The sequence below is a fragment of the Carcharhinus amblyrhynchos genome, chromosome 12, assembly GCF_965287045.1.
Source record: "Carcharhinus amblyrhynchos chromosome 12, sCarAmb.v2.hapA, whole genome shotgun sequence".
NCBI classification, from domain to species: domain Eukaryota; kingdom Metazoa; phylum Chordata; class Chondrichthyes; order Carcharhiniformes; family Carcharhinidae; genus Carcharhinus; species Carcharhinus amblyrhynchos.
In genome coordinates, this window is record NC_137335.1 from 32,717,950 (window position 1) to 32,738,372 (window position 20,423).

General features: G+C 41.1%; 1 protein-coding gene across 1 annotated transcript in view; it reads left to right on the plus strand.

Annotated features, from left to right (window-relative positions):
- Nucleotides 1-20,423, plus strand: part of LOC145350707 (NADPH oxidase 3-like) — a 136,577-nt gene that overhangs the window by 71,479 nt on the left and 44,675 nt on the right. Inside the window, exons 3-7 of the mRNA XM_080199912.1 lie at nt 7,126-7,221; nt 7,313-7,423; nt 13,158-13,242; nt 17,349-17,494; nt 18,496-18,677. Coding sequence (XP_080056038.1) covers nt 7,126-7,221; nt 7,313-7,423; nt 13,158-13,242; nt 17,349-17,494; nt 18,496-18,677 — 620 coding nt within the window. The remainder of the gene's footprint in view (nt 1-7,125; nt 7,222-7,312; nt 7,424-13,157; nt 13,243-17,348; nt 17,495-18,495; nt 18,678-20,423) is intronic.

The following is a 20,423-nucleotide window of genomic DNA, read 5'->3' on the forward strand; positions in this document are numbered from 1 at the left end:
TCCATCTTCAAACAAACAGGAAACTGACTTTCAGCCATTCTCGCACTTTCTGGTCCCTCCCACCATGATGACTGCCGGTGACAGAACTGGAAAATTCCGCCCTATAAATCAGTGATGAGGACAGCAAATGTTTCAGATGGTGCTTCTAGTAGCGAAGAAATGGCTTCTTTGTTACCTAACATAAAAAGTTGTGAATGCTCCATCATTGAATATTTTTAAAGTTGGATTAGATGGATTTTTGATCTTTTAGAGAGTCAAGATATATGGAGAAAGTGGGTGTATCTTCACCACATGGAAGGTTGAAGATGGTGGGTTGCTAGTTTACCAACACAACTTTATTCTACCATTCCCAGCATAGCAGGGTGGCCATATGGACTAATGTGAAATCGCCATACAATGTTATACCAGGAGAGGGCACTAGTACATTTCACAACTGCAATGCCATGCACTATCAATAAATTTTCCTTCATTCCTACATTGGGTTCTTGCAACAATCCCAAATCTTTGAAACATAATACAAACATGATTTTGAAATAGGTATATGTTACCGTTAAACTGCTTAAACTCCATAATCTACAGAACTATAGAATTCCCACAGTAGTAAAGAGATCATTTGGCCTATTGAGCCGGCACTAACAACAATCCCACCCAGGCCCTATCACTGCAACTCCAAGTATATACCCTGCTTATCACCCGAACCTAAGGAGCAATTTTTTAGCATAGCCAATCCACCTAACCTGTATATCTCTGGATTGCTAATATATAAAAGAACAACAACTGTTTTCAGTTACCATCTTTAAAAAATCCCAGTAACTGCACGGAGCTGTCATGAACAAAAATTTTAATGTCAAACCAAAGAAGAAGCAATGACACAGACCAGTGTCAAAAAATTGGGTTTTATGGAGGAATGGAAGGAAGGAAGAGCAGGGAAGAGGTGGCCTTAGGTTACCATTCAGAGGGTGGGACCTGGGTGGCTTAAGGTACAGTCACTAATTACAGAGCAAAGGGAAGTAGGTAGGCTTAAGAAAACAGTGCAAGAAAAAAACAGGATTCTGGGGTGTGGGAAGTTTTAAAGTTGGTGGAAGTTATAGAGATAGGAAGGAGCAAAGCAATGAAGAATTTAAATAAGGAGAGTAAAATTTATATTGCCCTGTTTTTGGATATCAGATTGCACTGAACAAAACCACCTCTGCTGCGAGGCACAGGCATGATCTTCCTGGTAGTTTTATGTTTATGTTTAGCAATAGTAGCAGATAACAGTAACAGCCAAAGTAGATAACAGTAAAAACAGCAGACGGTATTGGCAGCACTGCACAGTTTACAGCTTCTCAGAAAATAAGTTTAATGAGAGGATTAGATGAACTTAAATGAGTCAACTAAGCTAATGGGGCAGCAATTCAAGAGTAAACAGAGTGAGTGTTGGTCAGAAGTTACAGGAGTGGTATTTGTGCATATGATACTGATTTAAGATAAAAGGGAAGCAGTAACTTGACTTCTGTAAGTTTACTGATGTTACAAAAAAATTTGAAAAGAGATATGAGCATTGACCATTTTCTCCACTAGGACGGGTTCATGCCAAAGATCAGGGTTAGGAATGTAAGAGGGGAAGTGTGAGTTCATTGACCTACACTCCTGACCAATCATGGCAGACTCATGAGGAATGATAAGTGTTTGCTACAGATCGCTGAGGAAGAAGCACTGTCACTTTATCCAACACTCAGCAACCAGTTCAATTACTGTCACAGTTAGTATATTAGACAGTTGCATAGAGTCAAGATCCGTAAGTGATTTATCACGGGCATTGGAGAGCAGCCTGTTCGGGAGAATAGTCAATTCATGAGCCAGGTACGAACGACTTCACTACTGAGGTTTTGTATGAAGATGTGATGAAGGAGGAGAATGCAGATGATCACACATAGATATGCTTGTCAAGCCTACCAGACAGCCAACTGTCATGTCCAGGAGCATGGAAGACTCCAGCTCCAACGTGGCACAGGATTTTCCACAAGGCTTGGAACCACCTTTTCCAGTGTGGAAATCGTGACTAGCTCTATGATTGCACCAGCAGACTAGCATGTTGCTGTGACTGATGGACACTGTCTCAGCTTCTATGGCACAGTGGGTAGCACTGTTGCCTACAGTGGCAGGGACCTGGGGTTCAATTCCAGCCTGTGTGGAGTTCGCACGTTCTCCCCATGTCTGTGTGGGTTTCCTCCAGGTGCTTCGGTTTCCTCCCACAGTCCAAAGATGTGAATGTTTGGTGGATTGGCCATGGTAAATATGTGGGCTTACAAGGACATGGCAGGGCGAAGGCCTGGGCAAATGCTCTTCTGGAGAGTCAGCACAGACACTTTGGGGCAAATGGCTTCCTATTTCACCGTAGGGATTCTAAGGTTCTATGCAGCACAGACTGAAAGCAGAATCTCAATGTTGTAGTGGAAACTCAGGTGGAAGTCATGAGATCCATGCCTGTTGCCATACAATTCACTCTGCTGTCATCATGGCTGTAGATTTCAGTGTTCAAAGGTGCATGCAGGCTCTCTTGACAATCCAGCAATCTGCCCTCCAATACTCACAAGATGTTCTGAGGCATCACCCTCATGTGTCACTGGATCCATGGAGCACAAACTTTCTCTCTCAGGATGACAGCATCCCTGCTCCCACCATTGCTGTGTCTATGTCCTTGCTGTTGCCCCTCAGTCAGTCTTGCTACTGTCCATGCTGAGGTAGTGTAGTCTGAAACAGGACCCTCAGAGCTGCTTGCCATCTCATGAGACTATTTGCAGTCTCCCAAGTAAAGCTTAGCAGCCTTCCACAAACCCTGCTGCAGTAATTGGACATAACTGTTTAGGAGCACTGGGGCACCTGAAACTCAGACACTAGGTGGGAGTGCAAGGGTGAAAAGTTATCTATTTATCAGAGCAAATATTTCTGGATTAAGCTATTATAGAAAGGATTTTTATTGGTGATATTTATTGCAGGATTTTGGCCAATGAGATCATGAGATAGGGTATTGTGAAGCAATGGTGATGGGATAACATCCTAAGACTAAGTGCCCAATTTTACCATGACGTTACACCTGTTTTTGGATGCAAAAACTTGGTAAAGTCAGGCCTGAGGTGAGTTTCGCGATCCACGCCCATCTCCGCGCCAGTCCCCCTTTACAATGCCCAAAAATGGTTGTGATTGTAACCATCCCTGAAACAGATGTGACAGTCATTTAAATGTATTTGCATGCATTCAAACTGACCTAACAGGCTGCAAGCCCAGTTTTACCAGCACATCCTCCTTTATCACCGTGTTCGCCCATCCAGAATCGGTGCGAAACACACATGCTCCATAGAAGTCCGATTCGGGCGATGCAGTTAATGAGGAGGTAGGTGCTGAGCATCCAATGGCTCTCTGCTTGAGATCGGGGGTTGTGGCGGGGGGTTGGAGGTGGGGGGGGGGGGGGCGTGGTGTGTGGGGGTGTGGGGGTGGCGGCCGGGAGCGTCTGCTGCCACTCTACCTGAGATCATTGGAGGGGAAGGGGCGTGGAAATGTAACATTATGCACTTTGGAAGGAGGAATGGAGGCATGGACTATTTTCTAAATGGGAAAATGCTTAGGAAATCAGAAACACAAAGAGACTTGGGAGTCATTGTTCAGGATTCTCTTAAGGTTAGCGTGCAAGTTCAGGAGACAGTTAGGAAGGCAAATGCAATGTTAGCGTTCATGTAAAGAGGGCTAGAATACAACAGCAGGAATTTACTTCTAAGGTTGTATAAGTCTCTGGTCAAACCCCATTGGAGCAGTTTTGGGCCCCATATCTAAGGAAGGATGTGCTGGCATTGGAAAGGGTCCAGAGGAGGTTCACAGAATGATCCCTGGAATGAAGAGCTTGTCGAATGAGGAACGATTTAGGACTCTGGGTCTGGACTTGTTGGAGTTTAGAAGGATGAGGGGGGGGAATCTTATTAAAACTTACAGGATACTGCGAGGCCTGGATAAAGTGGATGTGGAGAAGATGTTTCTACCATGAGGAAAAACTAGAACCAGAGGGCACAACCTCAGGCTAAAGGGATGGTCCTTTAAAACTGAGATGAAGAGAAATTTCTTCAGCCAGAGAGTGGTGAATCTGTGAAACTCTTTGCTACAGAAGGCTGTGGAGGCCAGGTCATTAAGTGTCTTTAAGATGGAGATAGATAGGTTCTTGATTAATAAGGGGATCAGGTGTTGTAGGGAAAAGGCGAGAGAATGGGGATGAGAAAAATATCAGCCATGATTGAATGGCGGAGCAGACTCGATGGGGTGAGTGGCCTAATTCTGCTCCAGTCTTATGGTCTTAAGGGTCCACTGCCACTCTGCCTGAGATCAATGGCACGGAAAGGGGTTTCACTGCCCCTCTGCCTGAGATCGGTGGAGGGGGCTGGGGAAAGGGGGATCACTCTGCCTGAGATCGGTGGGAGGGAAGTGGGGGAGGGGCCCATGATCGGTCTGGGTGGCAGGGGGTGGAGGGATAAGAGGGTCAGTAATGTTAGGTAGTTGGGATAATGTCTGTAGGACTAGGGGAAGGCATTATCGGGCCCAGGAGGGATGTGGCAGGACAGCGTAGCACCCTATCAATTTTTTTTCTGTGCATGCGCATTTGGAGGTGCCAATTGGAGCTGCAGGGTTTTGGTTGCATTAAGCCCTGCTCATAGGCTTCTACAGTGCATTTCAGAATCGCTGATATTTTTGCAGGCAGAGTGCGTATGGGGATGCCTGAGAACGGGTATAAAAGTCCAATCTAAAACACTCCCAGTTCCAAGTACACCCAGCACTTAGAATCAAAATAGTAAAATAGGGCCCTAAATAAGGATTCAAGGACAGCCTATCCTTCCTCTTAAAACTTTTTAGAATAATTAATAAGATGACCAATTAATTAGCATGACCAATCAACCTAACCTGCACACCATTAGACAGTGGGAGGAAACCAGAGCACTAGAGGAAACCCACACAGATACGGGAAGAACTTGCAAACTCCACACAGACAGTCACCCAAGGCTGGAATTGAACCCATGTCCTTGTTGCTGTGAGGCAGCAGTGCTAACCACTGCAACCGTGCCGTCCATTCCTGCTCTCCCTGCACTGACCTCTGTATGCCTGCTAGAGAGGACTGCACACTTATATCATTTGAACAACTCAAAAGGACTTAATTTTAACTTGTATTTAACAAACAATGTTGCAGCAACAAGGTTTTGTTATGATTACTTTGTTGACAAACCAGCTTACAAAAGTGCATCACTGTCCCAGTACTAAACTGGAGTATCAACCTAGAACAGTGGTTCCCAACCTTTTATATGTCATGCTACACCTCTAGACTGTAAAAAAAATTGAGGCAGACCTTCTATATTCTCTGTCTTCTTTCCTCACTGGGAACTTCATTTTTAAATTCTCCCTGTCCTTTTCTTTTACCTCTCGCTGTCTGTCTCACTTCTCCGTGGTTTTTAGTGCCTTTTTTTGAGTTTTCACTCTTTGTGCAAGTACATGAGGCCATTGCCTTCAGCTCCAACTCCCGTTGGTCATGAGCCTGACCAACGTAAAACATCTAAACCACTCACATGTGGCTCTTTCCCAGCTTGCAAATGAGTGGGAGGCCCCAGATTCACTGGGTCTTGGAGATGCAACCACAGAGTATAAAATATGGTTAGTTTTAGTTTAATTACGTGAATTAATTGCACAAATTTTGAATCATTTTGATTCTGATTTTGCAAGGGGGGTCTTCACGGCACTGGCTTAGAATATAATCCATGCCTGAAGGCCATTCAAAAATCTACAGCTCATGTCTTTACTTGCACCAAACCCATCACCCCTGTGCTAGATGACCCACATTGGTCCATAGTCAAGCAATACCTCCATTTTCAAACTCTCATCCTCGTTTTCAAACTGTCTCCATGACCTCACCTCTTCCCTGTCTCTGTAATTTTCCCCAGCCCTAAAACTGGCTGTCTAATATAGCCTCATACGACGCAATATGAAATTTTGCTTTATAGTGCTGCTGTAATGTATCTTGGAATGTTTTATTAAATTGCAGGTGTAATATAAACATAAGCTGTTGTTGTTGATGGGCTCAGATCAATAACCTTCTAACTTCAGGTAAGAATATCAGCTCAAGAAGAGTAGCACAGTTTATCCAACATGTCTTGACTACTGTGAATGGACTGTCCATGAATGCTTATTTAGCCTTCAGCTCTCTTTAAAAAATTATACCAGTGTATTCAAATGCCATCCATTCACATGTGTTGTCAAAATGATATTTAACAGTTTTGCTGCACCCAAGAGGAACAATGTTGACTGTTCAATCTTATTTTATGGAAGACTCTTTCCTTTCATGAGAAAAATATAGACCAACTAACTCAGTGGGACCCAGTCCCCTGACATGTTCTTTTTTAAACTGTCAACCTCATGGGATTATTGGAAATTTTAGAACTACAGCTTAAACAAGTTTTTGAATACTAGATAGTCAAAGACTAAACTACAATTCCCAGAGTACATTCCCAGTAATGCTACACCTCAGCAATAACTGACAGGACTCGGCTGGTAGAAAACAGAACACCAGTTGTAAAGGAGCAGAAAACAGATTAAAGTAACAGTTCAATGGCAAACTGGTTTGTGAATGATGCTCCCAAGCTCATCATATTAGTAAGTCTTATAATTCAATTGTTCATATGTCAAATGTTTTCTTAGTACAAAGTGAGTGTTCTGTCCTTCAGTGTCTAAGCCTGCTATTACAAATAATAAACTTTGATTATCGTGCACAACTTTTAATGTTAATTAACTATTTTTACAAGCCTGTTTAGGAAAATATATTTTTTGTAGTTTACAAAGAAAAAGAATTAACTGCATTTGTTGAAGTATCTAGATAAATTATTGCAAACTGAAAGTTACAGGTCTCATGTCATGTCATATTAGACACACAAGTTTTTAATTTATATCAGTTTATTTAGTTTAATTTGAAGCTTATTCTTAACTTTGACACTTTTGAAACATTTGAAATGTTATGCATTATGGATTTTGAAGTATTTTTTTCATTTTATATATTTGCAACTCCACAATAAATGATTTGATGTCTAGTTTGTGAAATAAAAGCTTTTTACGTTACAGCTTTTGTGGTTGGGAATCAATACATTTCTTTTTGGCCATACTTTCTTCCTATATGAGCAAGAGGAAGCATATATTTATACTCGTGCACTGCTTGGAGTAAGTGCTTTATTATTGTTACTTACACATATTTTTACACCATTAATCTGCTCTTGTAAACTAGAGACGTGTGTCTGATTTTTCCTATTAGTCAGCACTGGCTTGGTCAAGAGCATCTGCGATGTGTCTCAACTTAAACTGTCTCCTAATCCTACTGCCCGTGAGTCGGAACCTGATTTCATTTTTGAGAGGATCGTGCAGTGTATGTATTATTTCTTCCAAGGTACCTTAATGTTTACATCATTTGGTACATTTATAAATGATACTCCACATGAAAGAAAGGTCAGAAAATGTTATGTTAAATTGAGATTTAGGTTTTACAGTAAATAGAGAAGTGTTAAAGCCCTGAAGTAAATCAGTCAGAGTGTAAGGTGGAATTTATAAGTTAGCAAGAATTTTTGTATTGTGGCAGAAAAAGAAGAAAGTTGCTGCATTTACATAATATATTTTATGTTATAAAACAGTTGAATTACATTGAAAGTGGTGTAAATGTTTCGTGTAGGGAAACATGGCCATTATTCACCCAAAGTCAAAATTATCTTCATGCTGTAGGGAAATTTCACAGTAATTTAATTGCAGTGTTAATGTAAGCCTACTTGTGACTAATAAATAAACTTTCCTTTTACTTTACTTTATGTTCTTTAGTTAAGAGATAAATGCTAACCAGGGGCCCAGGAATGCCCTGCTGTTTTTATTGATGAGTGATCATTTATATCTAATTCTTTTGCAATTCTCCATCCCAGAGGGTTGTGGATGCTCCATTGTTTACTTTAGTTAAGGCTGGATAGACAAGTGTTTGGTGTCTTAAGGAATCAAGAAGTATGGAGAGCAGGCAGAAAAGTGGATTTGAACTCCATAATTAGCAATGATTATACTGAAGAGGACAGCAGGCTCAACGAGCCATAAGATCTCCTTCTGTACCCATTTATTATGTTTTTTTGTGTTCTTGTATCTGAACAAGCAAAGTTTTGATTTAACATTTCTTCTAAAAGAGATCTCTTCCAACAATACTCCTTCAGATGTATTTTCTTAGTTTATATGTTCAAATAGCTGGGGCAGTGCTTGAATAAACATCCTTCAGCCTTGAGAAATAAACAAGTTAAGCTGACAGTGATGATATTAGATTGCTTCAAACTTTCATAAATTTATTCAGTCTTAGATTTTGATAAAGCTAGGGCTGAATTTTACAGGTGGCGTATTGTTCCTTTTACTTATCCCCTCGGTAGAAAAGTTGGTTGCTAGATAACATTAAAAATGGCTGCCCCGTAGTAATAACACATTGGTGATGACCATATAGAGATAATTATGGAAGAGGAAGTCCTGCACTTGAGAGCTGCCTGCAAGTCCAATTGACCAACAGTTGCCCCAGGAGCACCTGAACTCAGTAGTGGCTATTGATGGGATTACGTGTAGTCTCGTGGAGAAGATCGATGGCAACATGACTTAGAGGTAAGTCTGGGGTTCTTGGTTGAGGAGGAATCAGGATCACTGGGCAGAGTAGTAGTCAGGTTACAGAGTCTGGAGGGGAGTTACAAAGAAGATATAAATCTTGAGGAGGCAGTACATCGATGGGCACAGGGCACCATCACAGGAGGTAAAACCCCTCTATCTTCCTAACTTTATGCCTGAAGGGGTAAGGCATCAAGCTGTCCTCCTTTGTTCTGCCTTCCCCTGCCATACTATTGTGGTGGGGACTGAAAGAGGCTCTTAACTGATCATTTATTAGCCCATTAAGGACCTCAATAGTCTTCAGGGTGGCAGGCTGGTCGATGGCTTACCTTCCCAGTGTATTATAGGGGACAGCTTGGGATTGGGCATGAAAGCAATCAACTAGCCATTTGTTCTATTTTACATGTGCTCCTCCCACCACCCTCAAATATGCCTGCATGATGGGGCCATAAAATTGCCCCCTCCCCAACTTCAATATAAGTAGACAGCAACTGTTGACCACAATTCCTTGACCACAATCCTTGAAATTTATCACCTCAAAATCTTCAAATGCTTTAACCAGGTAGATCTTAACAGTACAGCCAGCTTGGTAAACTCTAAAGAAGAACATTGATTGCTCCTGGTTGCAATGCCTACTAAAGACATAGGCCATGAAATTCAACACCAAAGTGATGTTTTCTTTTGGTGCTCTAAGTGTTGTTTTTGCTTTCAAATGGCACTTGCAGCACAAGCACATATTTTTGGAACCAACTGCACCAGATGTCAATCGGATGAGGGCATTAACATGTATACAGGAAGCATTCACCAGATGTATGTAGAGTATACAGATCCTCACATCAATTAGCATGTAACGGTGATTTGAGGTGGTGTTGCAGCTACAGCGCATGGACTACAGTGTGATCTGCATCAACTACAGCCGCAGTATGGGTGTGATTTTACAGCCTAGCTTGAGCGAGAACAGAAATTCCCATCCACGCTGAATGGAGATTCTTGCTGTCGGACCCTCGCCTGCTCCAATTCCATGGCCAGCGAATTAGTAGTGTTCTGCAGTATGTGTCTGCAACTTCATGCTCTTTGGCTCAGAGTTGATGAGCTGGAGTTCAAGCATCAAGAAAATAAATATCTGGACATTTTATTCCAGGAGACAGTCAGATTTTTTTAGCCTAGGCACTTCAGATTTGGTCCATTGTCAAGGACCAGGCACTGTGACTGCAAGTAAGGTAGGTGTGGGGAATCAAAAGGTAGCAATGGAGGATCCTTAACCCTTGCAATTTTCCAACATATTCAAAGTTCTTAAAGCTTGTGAAGACGAGAGCAGGGACTGCAGGAAGGATGAGCAAGGTAAAGTAGTACCATGGTGCAGGTTGCCATTCAATTGGGGGAAATAAATAGGTATGTAATTGTAGTATAGTTACATAGATAGATACTGTTCCTTGTAGCAAGAGTAGTGCCAAAGGCTGTGTTGCAGACCAATGCCACAGTTAAGGACATTTCCTTGGATCTGGAGAGGAAATTGGAATGGGAGGGGAAGGATCCATGTTTCATAATCCATGTGGTTCCAGGGACATAGGCAGGACCAGCAAAGAGTTTCAACAAAGGTAGTATGATCAGCGAGGGGCTAAATTAAAGAGCAGAACCACAAAGTTAATAATGTCAGGATTACTACCATGAAGCAAATTGGCGTTGGGAAAAGAAGATCAGAGAGTGGAATGCATGGTTCAAAGATTGATGAAGGACAAAAGGATTTTGATTCATGGGCCACCAGAACTGGGGAAAGAGGGAGTTGTATCATTGGGACTGCCTTCATGTGAACTGTGCTGGGATCAGTGGGATCAGATTGATAAACTGAATAAATAGGGCTGTAGAGAGGGTTTTAACCTAAATTTTGAGGGGTTGGGTTAACATGAGAGGAGATCTAAAAAACTGAAGATGAAGGACATTGCAGTATTGCAGTGACAATACAGCAATGGCAAACAGTGTGTATAATAGGGGACAGGGCGTACAAACATAAGAGTGCACAACAAAAAAGAACAGGGTAGAAAAAATTATAAAAAGACAGACTTAAAGGCTCAGCATTCATAAAAAGAAAAATGAATTGATAGCACAAATAGAAATAAACGAGAATGATACAGCCATTATGCAGAAACATGATTGTGAAATGAATACTGCTGGGATATGAATATTCCTGAGTATTTGACATGTCAGAAGAACAAGAAGCAGGGAAAAGGAGATGGGGTAGGTCTGTTAATAAAGGATGTGATCACTACAGTAGTAAGAAATTATTTTGGTTCGGAGAATCACAATGTAGAATCTGTTAGATTGGAGATAAGAAATACAAGAGGGAAAAAATGAAGAAGTTACTGGTGGGAAAGAAAAACCTGGCATGATATTACTCTAGGAGCAACCTTAATAGCTTCACAGTGTCACTTAGGTCTCAGTTGGGGTGGAACTCCAGCCCCAGACAGCTGCCAGCCAATCTGATTGGTCTGTAGTGCCAGCAGTGCTAGGATCGAGCTGTGGCCACTGTTGGGAATACAGGCAGTCCCTGAGGAAGAAGACTGACATCAGCTGGACTTCAGTCTGGGATTTTGGATGGACTTCACAGGTAGTCCCCAGTAAGGGGAGGAGCAGGTGAGGCGCCAGGTTTGAAAGGACACTGGAGAGAATAATTGAAGAAATATGATCTAGAGGTCAGGTTGCCTTCAATGCTATAGAAGACTGCCAAAAGAGGCATCCTGACTGCTGGACAGGAGCCTGCCTGCACATTAAAAGCCGCCAAGCTATCTGCTTTGCTTTCACCTTCCCGAGCTGCACCTATAATAGTGCTGCTAATTGACCACCTAAGAGCCTCAATAGGGATAAAGGCGGATTGGCACCCTAATCTTCCTGCCCACTAATAATGTACTTGGTGGGTTGGACGGGAAGGCAATGGAAAGGCCACCCATCCTCTTTAATTTACAAGCACTCCACCTTCAAATATAGCCAACAGGGGGCTGTAAACAGGCCAGAGATTCAGGATAAATGAACCATTATCATGTTAGCAAACCATAACTAGTGGAGTGCCACAGTAATCAATGCTGCAGCCTTAACTATTTACAATTTATATTCATGACCTGGAAGAAGGGACAAACTGTATTGTAGCCAAATTTTCTGATAATACAAATACAGGCAAGAAAGCAAGTTGTGAATGTGCAAAGGAATACAGAAAGGTTAAGTGAGTGGGGAAAATCAGCAGATGGAGTATAATGTGAGAAAATATCAGATTTTCACTTTGACTGAAAGAATAGAAAACAGAATATTATTTAAGTGAAGAGAGACTGTGGTTCAGAGGAATCTGGGTGACCTTGTTTATAAATCACAAAAAGTCAATATGCCGGTACAGCAATGACTTCTGGAGGCAAATCAATGTTGCCCTTTATTGCAAAAAGAATAGAATATAAAACTAGGAGAGTCTTGCTATAGCTATAGGACATTGATAAGATTACACCTGGTGGCAGAATGGTGGTGAGGGCAGAGAATCCCAATGGGCATCCTCAAAAGGCTTTTACGCTATGAAAGGTCAGGAACCTCATTGCCATATATTTTAATATCATTAGCGGGTTTCCCACTCTATTATCCTCCCACGTTAGTATCCCCCCTCCCCCTGCCAACGTGACATCATGTCAACAGGAATTGCAACAGTTTTTGACCTGGGGACCTGGTGAAGAGAGCGCGCCAGAGGCACACAGGTATATTCAGTGTCTGATCACTGCTGCCTGGCACCTCCCTCTTGCATTGCCCCGGCACTGCCCCAGGATTCCCTGGGCATCAGGGCTCATTGTGTTCACATGTCCTTGGAAGTAGAATCTTTTATTTGATTTAATTTTTCTAGATTGGGATATGTTTTAAAAAGTGCGCACTGATCTCTTGAAAGTCAAGGTTGTTGGCGGGGCAGGGGGTTCACTCAGAGCCATCATGATGTCATGAGAAAGTGTCAAACATAGACATCTAGACACTTAGACAAGAAAACAATAAAGTACTTCCCTGGAGTACTACACACAGTCAGGCAGACTTTGAAGAGCTGAGGCAGAAATAGAGGTAGGTAAGAAGATTGATTCAGGAACCATTCCCATAGATTGTAAGATTGTGCACATCACTATTTAGTAAAGATGAGAAAGGAAAACCAGGAAATTATGGACAGGTTTATAGACGATTATAGATCAGTTGTCAGGAAAATATTAGAGTCTATATCTAAGGATGAATGAACACCCTGAAAATTCAAAGCTGATGAGAGAAAGCCAGCATGGATTTGTAAAATCAAAACAAAGTGCTCGGAAAACTCAGCAGGTCTAGCAGCACAGATTGAATTTCCATCACTTGATTAATGATCTCACTTCAACCATAAACTGACTGACAATCACTTAGCTTTCTCCTTTGTGTAATAAGTGTAAGAATATATTCCACCAAATAAATCATTTAATCTATCAAGTGTTGATTTTTTTAATCAGTGTTGCCGAAGCAGTATCAGAAGGCAACTGGATAAAAACATCAGATTTCATCAGATGGTTGCCTACATGATACTTCTACACACAGGTGAGACATTTGCTGGTAAATTCCCCAATTATTAAGTTGTGTGTAAAGTTTGAATCGTAATTATTAAAAATGATTATTAAAACATACATTATAAAGATTTTCCCATATTGATTCCTTTGTTTTCTTAAACTTCCTTCTACATGGATTTGTCTAATTGCATTTATCTATTTATCTCTTTCCATCTTTCTCCATACTTTCATTAACTCGTCTCTTCACATCACATTATTCTAATAGGGAACTATTTATTTCTTGATGCAATAGCTGCCATATGTTTCTCAATCTAGCCAATTATATATTATAGAAATAACAAACTCAAAGAACAAGAACGAAGAAAATTACAGCACAGGAACAGACCCTCCAGTCCTCCAAGCCTGCATCAACTATGCTGCCCATCTGAACTAAAACCACCTATCATTCCGGGGACCATATCTCTCTATTCCCATCCTATTCGCGTATTTGTCCAGGCATCTCTTAAAACCAACTATCGTATCTGCTTCTACTACCTCCCCCGGCAGCGAGTTCAAGGCATCCACCACCCTCTATATAAAAAACTTGCCTTGTACATCTCCTTTAAACTTTGCCCCTCGCACCTTAAACCTGTGCCCTGAGTAATTGACTCTTCCACCCTGCGAAAAAGCTTCTGACTATCCACTCTGTCCATGCCCCTCACAATCTTGTAGGTTTCTATCAGGTCGCCCCTCAACCTCTACTGTTTCAGTGAGAACAAATCAAGTTTCTCCAAACTCTCTTCATAATGCTTTCCATACCAAGTAACATCCTGGTAAATCTTTTATGTACACTCTCCAAAGCCTCCTTTTGGTAGTATGGTAACCAGAATTGAACATTATATTCCAAGTGTGGCCTAACTAAGGTTTTATAAAGCTGCAATATGACTTGCCAATTCTTAAACTCAATGCCCCAACCGATGAAGGCAAGTATGCCTTCTTGACTACCTTCTCCACCTGCATTGCCACTTTCAATATCCTGTGTACCTGTCCATACAGACCCCTCTGCCTATCAATCCTCTTAAGGGTTCTGCCATTTACTGTATGTTTCCCATCTGTCCATAGACCTTCCCATAGACCTTCCAAAATGCATTACCTCACATTTGTCTGGACTAAGCTCCATCTGCCATCTCTCCACCCAAGTCTCCAGCCGATTTAAATCCTGCTGTATCCTCTGATGGTTTTCATCGCTATCTGCAATTCCACCAACCTTTGTGTCATCTGCAAACTTACTAATCAAACCAGTTACATTTTCCTTCAAATCATTTACATATATTACAAACAGATTCAATGGCCCTGTACAGAAAGTGGCCATGGAATGAGGAGTGAGGAAAGCAATTAGCAACCAAGAAATCTGGAAATAAGAAGGACTTGCCAAACTTAACAACAGAATGTTCTTTATGCTTTTAGACTTTGTTTTCCAGCTTCAGTGAGAGGATGGGAAGGCCTTTGGTCCCAGGCCATAGCTGGCAAGTGGAAATGAGGGAGACATTGGTTGGGAGCCTTGAATCAAACAGAACAGCCAAAGATATCAGAGAAACCAGAGATACTTTAGATCAGCCAGACACACACTAAAGGGCAGTAGATACATTGAGGTTTGGAAATACATTTTGAGAGGTTGGAGACATTTCAGCGGGATTGGAGATGCATCAAGGGACCTGAAGTAACTTCAGAGGGGATGGAGGGGAGGAAGACAAATCATAGGGGTCAGTAGGTGTTGCTGACACAGGGTGGGGGGGACAAGGGGATCATGGTTGAAGGTATCAGGGTACTAGAGATACTTTGAGAGGGTGGCTGGTGACACACTGACATGGCTGGAAAATCAACAGGGAATCAGAGACATTGGAAGGGCCAAAGACACATCAAAACAAATCTATTAATATCTCCATGGTCAGAGTTTGTGAGAAATTGATAGGACCTCCACTCCCCAATACCACAGACACATGCCTGCACTTAACCTCTAACTCCACTGTGACAAAAACACCAACATCTTCTTTGCTTCTGATGTGACTCTGGTCCTCTTATAACACCAGCCACCCAATGTGTCTCCAACACATTCTTTCCATCTTCATCCCCTCTTATGTCTCCAATTTCCCACCAGCCTCTCCAATGTGTCTTTTGTTACCCACCCGATGTGTTCAAACCTCCCAATATCACAGAATTGTTAACAGTGCAGGAGGTCATTCAGTCAGCATTTGCACTGGCTCTTTGAATAAACAACTCACAGTGCTACTCTCCCCCTTCCCCCTGTAATCCTGCACTTTCTTCATTTTTAGACAACTAATTCCCTTTTGAATCCTACAATTGAACCTGCCTCCACCATACTTTCAGGTAGTGCATTCCAATCCTTAACTATGTGAAAGGGCTTTTCATACATACAAACATACAAATTAGAAGGAATAAACCAGGTCACTTTTGCGTCTTTTACCTATTACTTTAAATCTTTGTCTTCTCATTCTCAATTCTTTCATGAGGGGGAACAGTTTCTCCCCATCTACTCTTTGCAGCCCCCTCATGATTTTGAATATCTCTGAATATTTCACCTGACTCATAAGCAGTGTTGAGAGTGATTTCATCTGTTGAATCCATTTGTTCTCACTTCTCTTCAGCTGCTGGGTTTCACAGGGTGTGGGATAAGATTTGGGAATATTGCAGGTTCAGTTTATTTATACATTTTCTCCAATTTTCTCCTCTTTTGAAAGTGCTGACTCATGCAAAGGTTTTATGTTATGTACATACCTGATACATCACTTAAGTGACTGTTCTTTGACTGTGAAGATTGGCAGAATAAAGAACAAAGAACAGTACAGCAGAGGAACAAACCTTTCGGCTCTCCAAGCCTGCACCAATCATAATGCCTGCCTAAACTAAAACCGTTTGCACTTAAGGAGTCCGTATCCTTCCATTACCATCCTATTCATGTATTTGTCTAGATGCCCCTTAAATGCCTCTATTATACTGGCCTACTCCTGCTCCTATTTCTTATGTTCTTATACCTGCTCCCACCACCTGCCCAGGTAGCGCATTCCAGACATTCACCACCCTATGTGTAAAAAACCCACCTCGCACATCTCCTCTATAAACTTCTTTCCACGCACCTTAAACCTATGTCCCCTGGTGCTTGACTTTTCTACCCTAGGAAAAAGCATCTTACTATTCACTCTGTCCATGCCACTCACTATCTTGTAAACTTCTATCAGGACCCCTCAACGTCTGTCATTCCAGTGAGCACAAACCGAGTTTATCCAACCTCTCCTCATAGCTAATGCCCTCCAGACCAGGCAACATCTCTCCGTACCCTCTCTAAAGCATCCACATCCTTCTGGTAGTGTGGCAATCAGAACTGTACACAATATTCCAAATGAGGCCTAATTAAGGTCCTGTACAGCTGCAGCTTGACCTGCCAATTTTTATACTCAATGCCCCGGCCAATGAAGGCATGTCTTCTTAACTACCTTATCTTAACTACCTTTTTTCCTCTGGAGCATCGAAGGCTGAGGGGTGATTCTTTAAAGTTCTATAAAATAATGAGGGGCACAGATCAGCTAGATAGTCAATATCTTTTCCCAAAGGTAGGGAAGACGAAAACTAGAGGACATAGGTTTAAGATGAGAGGGGAGAAATACAAAAGTGTCCAGAGGGGCAATTTTTTCACACAGAGAGTGGTGAGTGTCTGGAACAAGCTGCCAGAAGTAGTAGTACAGGCAGGTACAATTTTGTCTTTTAGAAAGCATTTAGACAGTCACATGGATATTGAGGGATGTGGGCCAAATGCGGGCATTTGGGATTACTTTGGGGGTTTAAAAAAAAGAGCAACATGGACAAGTTGGGCCGAAGGACCTGTTTCCATGCTGTAAACCTCTATGAACTAAGTGGCAATTAGGCAGCCCATCTGCAAGCCTTCCCACACCCCTTCAGATGCCATGACAGCAGGAAGATGACAGACATGTTATCTGCCATCTTCCCACTGCATTTTGCTAGATTTCCTGCGTCCCAGCATGCCCCCAAGATTCTCTATTTGCAAGTCATTATCAATGTTCATTTCATTAAATAAAACTAACACAAATGTAGAAAATAAAATATTTGTTTGTTGACATGTAGTGATCCACGTAATTGCACATTTGTTCAATATTGAGCGATACCACACAAGTTATTCACCTGCTGCCAAAGACTTACTGATCAGACTTTCCAGCATTGGGAAGAATACCAGTGAAAGCTACCTCAACCCCATCAGAACATACAATACGGTATGTTGTCTTTTAATCCAATTGAGACAAAGGAGAGAAATTACAAATCATTGCAACTTTAAAACTCACTAAAGTTACTGACATCTTTCATTTCAATTTACCGAGCATTAGGTATTATTCATGAGATGCAGATTGTAGAATTGAAGCTATCTGTGCAACATTTAAATGCACACAATTGTTAAAGCTAATTTTTCAAATGTTTTAACTTACTTATTAATATTATGATTTTCTGTTTGGTATTATTAGTTTTACTTAGAGTTGCTAGTGCTTGGTTTTCTTAACAAACTGGACTCTCCACTGATCAAATTAAGGAATGAAGATAATGATTTAATGAATAGAGTTGTTATATTCTTTTGTTTAGGATATTGATTGCCTTTTGAACTATTTCAATAATATGTCTGAAAATCATCAGTTGTTAAGCTTCAGCAAAGTAAAACAAAAGCACACTAGAAAGTACATTGTTTTAGCAGTTGCTAGCTACCTTAATTTTTCAGTATTTTCTCCCCAATATCAAAAGAGCGACTAGAAGCAAAGATCCTATTTGTGAAGTGGCAAAGACACAGGGAATCACTTTCTGTGTGAAAATTGCATTTCATAGAATCACAGAATCCCTACAGAGCAGAAGAGACCATCAAGTCTGCACTGATATGCTTAATCAAAATTGAAATTAAAGTGGTACAAAGTTTAACATGTTCCATAATTAAAGCAGCCTTAATGATAAAATATAACGTTTAATTTAAGATGTAGGGCAATAACTTATTTGGTCCTTGTTTTTTTTTGAATTAAGCTTGAAGTAAGCACAAGACTGATGATGTGAATCTATAGACTGTTAAGTTATGTTCCTAAAATGCCTTACTTCTACAGTTACATTCAGAAAATGGGATCTTAAATACATATTTACATATGAGGTGTTCATCATGATTTGATGCTGAAATAGATAAAATAATTATTTATAGCTGGTGATTCTGTCTTTATTTATGTGATGTTATCTATGCTTCTAGAACACAATGAAAGAGCTATTAAGTAGCACAGCAGGAGTGACTGGCATCGTTATTACTGTGGCTTTCGTTTTGATGGTGACTTCATCAACAGAAGCTATTATGAAGTCATTTTATGAGGTGTTTTGGTTCACTCACCATCTCTTCATCATATTCTTCATTGGTCTCATCGTTCATGGTTCAGGGTAAGCATTTTTTTGTTTGTTAGAGTATAATAATGCAATATTGAAATGACGAATGAAAGTGTTCCTGTCAATGAGTTTTCACCTTCTGTAATGGATAAAACATATGGCATTAGTATTATTAACATATTTCTAAATAATGAGAAAGTTGTGAGTATGCTGAAATTTTTAAAAACGGATAATATAGTCATAAAGTATTCTAATTATACAACCAAGCAATTCAAATTAAAAGTTTATGGCTAAAACCTTTCTCTGTGTCATGGCTGGGATTTTCCTCATGCTGCTGAAAGTGAATGGGCACAGTAAGAAGTCTCACAACACCAGGTTAAAGTAGCATGAGCTTTCAGAGTGCTGCTCCTTTCTCAGGTGAGAAAGTAAATGGAGTTTTGGCTGGGATGTTAAATTTTCCATTCTTGCTACCTACCTTAATTTTTGATCTCTGGTATGGAGGGATTGTCTTATGAGGGACGATTAAACAGGTTGTGGCTCTACTCATTGGGATTTTAAAGAATGAGAGGTGATCTCATTGAAACATATAGGACTCTTAAGGGGTTTGACAGAGTGAATGCTGAGATGATATTTCCCCTCATGGGACAGTCTAGGACCAGACAGCTTAGTTTCAGAATAATTTAAGTCTGAGATGAAGAGGAATTTCTCTCAGAGGCTTTTGAGTTTGTTGTTGCAATTGTATAGGGTATTGGTGTGGCCACATCTGGAGTACTGTGTCCAGTTTTGGTCTCCTTATTTGTGAAAGGATGTGGTGGCATTGGAGGCAGTTCAGAGGAGGTTCACCAGATTGATTCCGGGGATGAAGGGGTGATGTATGAGGAGAGATTAAACGGTTTGAGCTTCTATTTGCTGGAGTTTAGAAGGACGAGATGGGATCTGATCGAACTTTATAAAATTTTATAATGGATTGATAAAGTAAATGTTTCCTCTTGTGGGGCAATCTAGAACAAGAGGTCACAGGTATAGGTTACGAGGCGGTAGATTTAAAACTGAGATGAGGAGGCACTACTTCTCGCAGAGGCTGATAGATTTGTGGAACTCACTGCCCAATAGTGCGGTGGAGTCTGAATCGTTAAATGGTTTCAAGAGGGAGATAGACATATTTCTAATTTTAAAAGAGGGAAAGGAGGATATGGGGAACAGATAGGGAAGTGGATTGAGACTAGGAGAGGTCATTCATGTTCTGACTGAATGGTGAAGCAGACTCGAAGGGCTGAACTTGCCAACATCTGCTCCTAATTCCTATGTTCTTATGTTTGGAAATCCTTGCCACAGAGAGCTGTGAGGGCAGCCTTTTGATTAGTAAGGGAATCAAGGGTTACAGGGAAAGGTCAGGAAAATGAACGTGAGGAATGTCCAATCAGCCATGATCTTATTTAACGGTGGAGCAGGCATAATGGGTCGAACGGCCCACTCCTGTTCTTATTTCTTATACTTTTATACTTGCATTGGGTCCCTCCACTGATGAGCCCAGAGAATCCTGCCCGTTGGGTGGAATTTTCTGGCCCTTCCTGCCAAGAGTATCTTCCAGTCCCATCAAAAGCTATGCCCCAAAGGCAGGTTCCCCAACAGTGGGGCAGGCGAGCAACACAAATCGCCAATGACTTTGCCAAAAGGAATATTTATATTGCTCAGAATCTCATTTCAAAGATTTAATCTTTAACAATAAAATCCATGCTGTAAATTTGAACTCAAAATCCTTATTTTGGACATATGAAAAATACTTATCAATCACTATCA